Source organism: Notothenia coriiceps, unplaced genomic scaffold (genome assembly GCF_000735185.1).
Source record: "Notothenia coriiceps isolate Sejong01 unplaced genomic scaffold, NC01 NC01_scaffold00001232, whole genome shotgun sequence".
Classification (NCBI taxonomy): Eukaryota; Metazoa; Chordata; class Actinopteri; order Perciformes; family Nototheniidae; genus Notothenia; species Notothenia coriiceps.
In genome coordinates this window covers 667-7,053 of record NW_011333933.1, presented here as the reverse complement: position 1 = coordinate 7,053, position 6,387 = coordinate 667, and the positions used below count along the sequence as shown (strand labels likewise).

Genomic DNA, 6,387 nt, shown 5'->3' with positions numbered 1-6,387 from the left:
CCTATCCCCTCGTGTGCCTTGGTCAGTCGTCTAGGTGTGTGTGTGTGTGTGTGTGTGTGTGTGTGTGTGTGTGTGTGTGTTCTTGTAAAAGGTAAACGCAGTTCAAAGAAAACATTAGAGGCCAAATGAAGATAAGCGATAAACATGTTTTCGATTAATGTTGAGATGTATGTTTGGAGCGTTGGCAGAGTGTAATCGTTTGTGAGCCCACTGCCGGGCGGGGCGGCCTGCAGTGCATCACTTTTTCTTGGTTATTATGACAAAATCTCTCCAATGCGAACACTTATTTAATGCCACTCATTCCCTGCTGTACCAGACAGGGAAATGTGCCAACTTAAAGCTGTTCTGTTCCTCAATTCTGTAATCCACATTAACACTTTAACATGCGTTGGTTTGTTTCTGCATTTTGTTCTGGTTGCTAGTTACTGCGTCCGGCAGTGGCTCAGTCTGTAGGGGCTTGGACTGTGAGCCGCAGGGTCGCCGGTTCAAGTCCCCGATCAGACCTAAAATATGGAGTGTGGACTGCTACTTGGAGAGGTCCCAGTTCACCTCCTGGGCCCTGCCGTGCTGCCCTTGAGCAAGGCACCGGACACCCCCCTCACTCCCATTACTCCTCGGGCGCTGTACAATAGCTGCCCACTGCTCCTAGTACTAGACTCCTGGTATTAGGATGGGTTAAAAGCAGAGAACAAATGTCACTGTGTGCTGTGTGCTCTGCATGTGTGACCAATAAAGAGGGTTTCATCCCACCCCAATTCTAGTGTTAAAGGAGGAGAAATTGGACCCACAGTCCCCTGCTCCTCAACATTGAAGACACAGAAGGACCAAAGCAGAGCAGAGACTCGGTGAAAAGAGGATTCAAAGATTTCTCTGTCACCTGATTTCTGGAGCTTTAACATGGGATGAGCTCCTGGCAACAGTGTATCCTCTCGGTAATAAAAACATTATTTTTCCGTCTTGAAAGAAACCACAGAAAGCATGAAGAATGACAATATTGCTGCGTTTGAGTGAGGTCACGTTGCCCCTACGTCTAAACAAGCTGCCCTTCTTTTCCAGTCTCGTAGATTGTGATATGAGCTCGTTTCTTCCTATCTGTGTTCTTTGATGTGGTTTTTTTTGGAGCGATTATTGGCACACATCAAGTTAACCTCACACAGTGTGACACGGGAAACAGAAGACTTTTTTCGGGATATGTTTACCTGGCGACCAAAAGAAGCATTCCACTGATTTGACTCAAAAAGATGTTTACTTGTCATGAGGTTTACTAGTTCCTGTGAAAACAGCTGTCTTATTGGTCTTTGAAATATCCATAACCATAATAATGGAATATCTCTGATGGGGTGTAGACTACTGACAATGTATGACGGAGGTAAGAAACTGTTGGTGTCGTTGTGTTTGTATAATTGTAGACATTCATCAGGAAGTAAAGGTCAAATATCGCTTTCATGTGATTTGGGATGGATGATAGAGATGTTAAATATTACCATGTGATGAAGGTTGTATAATTATATAAAATAATGAGTATTCAAATACTTTGAATTGTCAATACAACAATGTATTCATTTGATGGGGCATAAATCACTAAAGAGGAACTGTTTTTTACACATCTACGTCTGTTTGTATGTCACTTCAGCTTCAGTTGGGTTTAAAGACAACTGAATTTTAATGGGAAAAATAAATGTGTGTCAAAGCAGTTAAAGGTCACCTATTATGCAAAATCCACTTTTCCATGTCTTTAATACATAAACGTGTGTCCCCTCTGTGTAAAGAGATTCTGAAAGTTTCAGGAAAAAAGTTTCTCTCACTTTTTGTCCTGGTCCATTTATATAAAAACCTGTCTGAAAATGAGCTGATCAGATTTTGGCCACTTTATGATGTCATAACGTAGAATCTGCTGGAGTTGGGGACTGGCTTCAGTAGAAGCTGCTTGGACTCCCAGCAGCATCTACTGAAGCCATCCGAGTAAATCGCCAGAATGCCGACACCTCCTCATCTCCACCACTCCCATGTTTTTTTTGTGTTGCCATAAGTTATTCTCTCTCCTTTGGTGCGTGGGGCTAATGCCAGCAAATACAATGGCGGCTTCACAAAACATTTCAGAGTTTTACGGGGCGTGGTTTGCAATTCGCCCAGCCAATAGAAATTGGTACATTTTTCTCCCCAGGATAGTACTACCACCTCTCTAGCAGGCACTAAAAATGGGGGGTAAAAGTTCTCTGAACTAAGTTCTCTTTTTGGTGTGAACGCAAAATTCCAGGCACTATCGGAACTAGCCCGTAGGCTAAAGTAGCCTACGGGTAAAAGTACTCCGGTGTGAACGCGGCTAATGCATGATCTGTTTGGTTTTTCGATCCAAATACTTCCGAGACATGTTTTGTATATATCCGAGGCCTATAATATATTGATGAAAAATAGTATGATAGGGGTCCTTTTAAAGAAAGAAATAACCTCATCTCTGCAGAAGTCTATATTAGCCGCTACTAGTGAAACCAAAGTTAAACTCTGGCTTAACTAATGGCAATGGTGTTGCATTATGGTTAGGCACCCGTTCTAAGTGTCAAGGTTGATTTATCCAAGCTTTCAGAAACTTTCCAAGTCTTTATTACAACTTTACATAATGAAACAATATGAAGCTGCACTATGTGAAAGGAAGGATTATGTTTTTAGTGCCTGAGCCAAACAAAGGGCAGTCAGGATACCTTGCTGCTTCAGTTTTCCCCTTGGTTTGTATTCCTTTTAAAGAAGTAGAGAACTGAATTGCTGGAGTTCTCCTTTAACACCAGTGTCAGTGTTGATATAACCACTGACACTGTAAGGCTTATTTTACACCTCTTGTCCGCTCTTACCTTCTGACTCTTCCTGTCAGAGACCGTCTCTTTGGTTTGACGCACAGATGTATAAATAAAGGTTGTTAATGCCTGTCAGCCTTCCAAGGACGCTTGCGTTGCTCTCTTACACATTTCCGTGCTTACACATACAGTACCTCTGAAGGAACTTCCTGTTTATGCCCAGCTGTGCATCAGAGTATCCTGACTAACCCGACCAGATCCCGGCCCCTGAGCTCTGACCCTCTAACCCTGGAGGGGCAGGGGGGGTCCACGGGGACAACATGCGGTGTACCACCCTCTTGGCCCTGCTGACGGGGGTCATGCTGTACCTGGTGATGGGAGCGCTTGTTTTCGGCACCCTGGAGTTCCCAGAGGAGAAATCTGCGTTTGATACACTGCGGAAAACCAAGAACGCCTTCCTTTATAACAACTCCTGCGTCACAGAGGATGAGTTCAAAGACCTGGTGAAGGTAACATTGGACACACTCGTTACTTAATCCCTCACACACTGACTTTGTAAATCATAAATACCATTTTTCTTTTGGGTTTCTGTTTCTGCTCTTATCTTTATATGTACATTTTTATCTTCGCTGCAGGGAGTGGTGTCTGCAGTGGAGGCCGGCCTGGATGTGAACAACCTTCCTGCCAACTTCACCAGCCGCTGGGACCTCGCCTCCGCCTTCTTCTTCTGTGGTACCATCATCACCACCATAGGTAGGCGGGGACTTCGGGCTGCACTTTGAAGTTACTTGCATACAATATGCTCTTGAAGTGAAGATAGCATGCTGAAATGTTGTAGAATAGTATTAATAGCAGAACAAACATTTCAAATGGAGCTTTTGTAATATCTAAAATATTTGAGTTTGACTCTGAACACGCGTGACCCTGCATCATCTTCACAACCAAAACACTGAGAGCAGGACACTGACTCATAAAATGTCTGGTCTCACATGGACTTCTATTAGACTGCAGTCTGGGTATTCAGCCATACCAATGAATCCATGAGTTTGTGCTTTCATTTTCTCACAGGTTTTGGGAACCTGTCTCCTCGGACGTGGTACGGCCAGCTGTTCTGCGTGTGCTACGCTCTGGTGGGTATCCCGATGTTTGGCATTCTGCTCGCTGGAGTGGGCGACCACATGGGCACGGTGCTGCGCAGAGCCGTGGCCAAGATTGAGACTCTCTTCCTGGTGAGAATGGTCTGTCCTCTCTGAGAACAAACCTCAGTTGGATTTACAAACCCCAAGAGGCCCAGACCCCTTTGGTCTTTAGCAGTGAATAACCGAGTGCTGTTGGATTGTTTAGTTAAGAACCTCCTAATGGGATGTGAACCTTCCCGGAGATATTAAAGATGTGGGCTTTAGCTTGCCTGGTTGTGCATCATTTAAGCTGCATGGATGTCTTAAAAAAAGATCAATGCTTCAGAATTTTTACTTTACTCTTGAATACATTTTTACTTTTTGTCCACATTCTGGGATATGTCATTGATTTGCAACAACATTGATTTTCATCTAACAACTAATACAGCAGACATGTTTTTAGTGGAAACCAGGAAAATATCATATATTTCAAACATGAGAAAATGATTCAATCTGGTGGGAAGTAAGAAAAACTAAAACATTTTAGGGTTCTAGACTGAAAGCCTGATGTAATAAAATAGGTTATGTGTTAATACAAACTTCTACCTCTAATGGCTTGTAGACTTAATCCCATCTTTACAGTCTTAAGTATTCATTTGATTCCTCTTTATTTGCTGTTGTCTTCCTCTCTCAGAAGCGTAAGGTCAGGCCGACCACGGTGCGTGTGATCTCAGCCGTTCTCTCCATCCTGATTGGTTGTTTGATCTTCCTCGCCGTGCCAACTGTCGTGTTTCAGAAAGTGGAGAAATGGTCCTTTCTCGAGTCGCTCTACTTTGTGGTCATCACTCTCACCACTGTCGGCTTCGGAGACTACGTTCCAGGTACTGACACAAAATACACAACTACATCTACACAACCTCACGTGATGTTTCAGCGCAGACAGCAGGCGGGTCTGCAGAACTTTTCTCTTTTATTTCAGCTTTAATTATATTTCTTCTTGAAGAAACATTGTATCATTTTTTATTCATCGATTAAACTGCAACAAAATATTGTCATAGACTTGCAACTTGTGATGAAAGGTTGCAAGTAAACCTGGGAATAAACGCTGCTTTCTTTGCAAGTTTTATGAACCGTCATCATCCTGGCAACAGAAACTGGAAGCTGATATACAGGTGCATCTCAATAAATTAGGATATCGTGGAAAAGTGAATTTGTTTCATTAATTCAATTCAAAAAGTGAAACTCATATTATATGGATTCGTTGCACACAAAGTGAAATATGTCAAACCTTTATTTGTTTTAATCTTGATGATTATGGCTTATAGCTAATGAAAACCCAAGAATCAGTATCTCAGAAAATTTGAATATTATACAAGACCAATAAAAAAAAGGATTTTTAATACAGAAACGTCGGCCCTCTGAAAAGTATGTTCATGTGTATGCACTCCTCCTTTTGCATGAATTACTGCATCAATGCGGCGTGGCATGGAGGCGATCAGCCTGTGGCTCTGCTGAGGTGTGATGGAAGCCCAGGTTGCTTTGATAGCGGCCTTCAGCTCTAAACCAGGTCTTAGTAATTTTGGCAGTGTGGGCAGGTGCCAAGTCCTGCTGGAAAATGAAATCAGCATCTCTATAAATCTTGTCCGAAGAAGGAAGCATGAAGTGCTCTAAAATGTCCTGGTAGACGGCTGCGTTGACTTTGGACTTGAGAAAACAAAGTGGACCAACCCCAGCAGATGACATGGCTCCCCACATTATCACTGACTGTGGAAACTTCCCACTGGACTTCAAGCAACTTGGACTGTGTGCCTCTCCACTCTTCCTCCAGACTCTGGGACCTTGATTTCCAAATGAAATGCAAAATGTACTTGCATCTGAAAAGAGGACTTTGGACCACTGAGCAATAGACCATTTATTTTTCTCCTTAGCCCAGGTAAGACGCTTCTGAAGTTGTCTCTGGTTCAGGTGTGGCTTGACACGAGGAATGCGTAGCCCATGTCCTGGATACGTCTGCGTGGTGGCTCTTGATGCACTGACTCCAGCCTCAGTGCACTCCTTGTGAAGCTCCCCCAGATTTTTGAATGGGCTTTGCTTGACAATCCTCTCAAGCCTTTGTTATCCCTGTTGCTTGTGCACCTTTTCCACACTTTTTTCTTCCACTCAACTTTCTATGAATATGCTTGGATGCAGCACTCTGTGAACAGCCAGCTTCTTTAGCAATGACCTTTTGAGGCTTACCCTCCTGTCAATGACTGTCTTCTGGACAACTGTCAAGTCAGCAGTCTTCCCCATGATTGTGAAGCCTACTGAACCAGATTGAGAGACCATTTAAAGGCTCAGGAAACCTTCGCAGGTGTTTTTAGTTCATTGGCTGACTAGAATGTGACACTGTGAGTCTACAATATTGAACTTTTTCACAATATTCAAATTTTCTGAGATACTGATTTGGGGGTTTTCATTAGCTGTAAGCCGTAATCATC

At 43.2% G+C, this 6,387-nt stretch overlaps 1 protein-coding gene across 1 annotated transcript; it reads left to right on the top strand.

Moving 5' to 3' along the window:
• Positions 1-2,959: 2,959 nt before the first annotated feature.
• Positions 2,960-4,788, top strand: LOC104959797 (potassium channel subfamily K member 4-like; the record flags this gene model as incomplete). The annotated part of the gene is made up of 4 exons (XM_010787709.1): positions 2,960-3,298; positions 3,425-3,542; positions 3,858-4,018; positions 4,602-4,788. Coding segments are annotated over exons 1-4 (655 nt in total), but the record flags the coding sequence as incomplete, so codon positions are not given.
• Between the last annotated feature and the right edge of the window lie 1,599 nt (positions 4,789-6,387).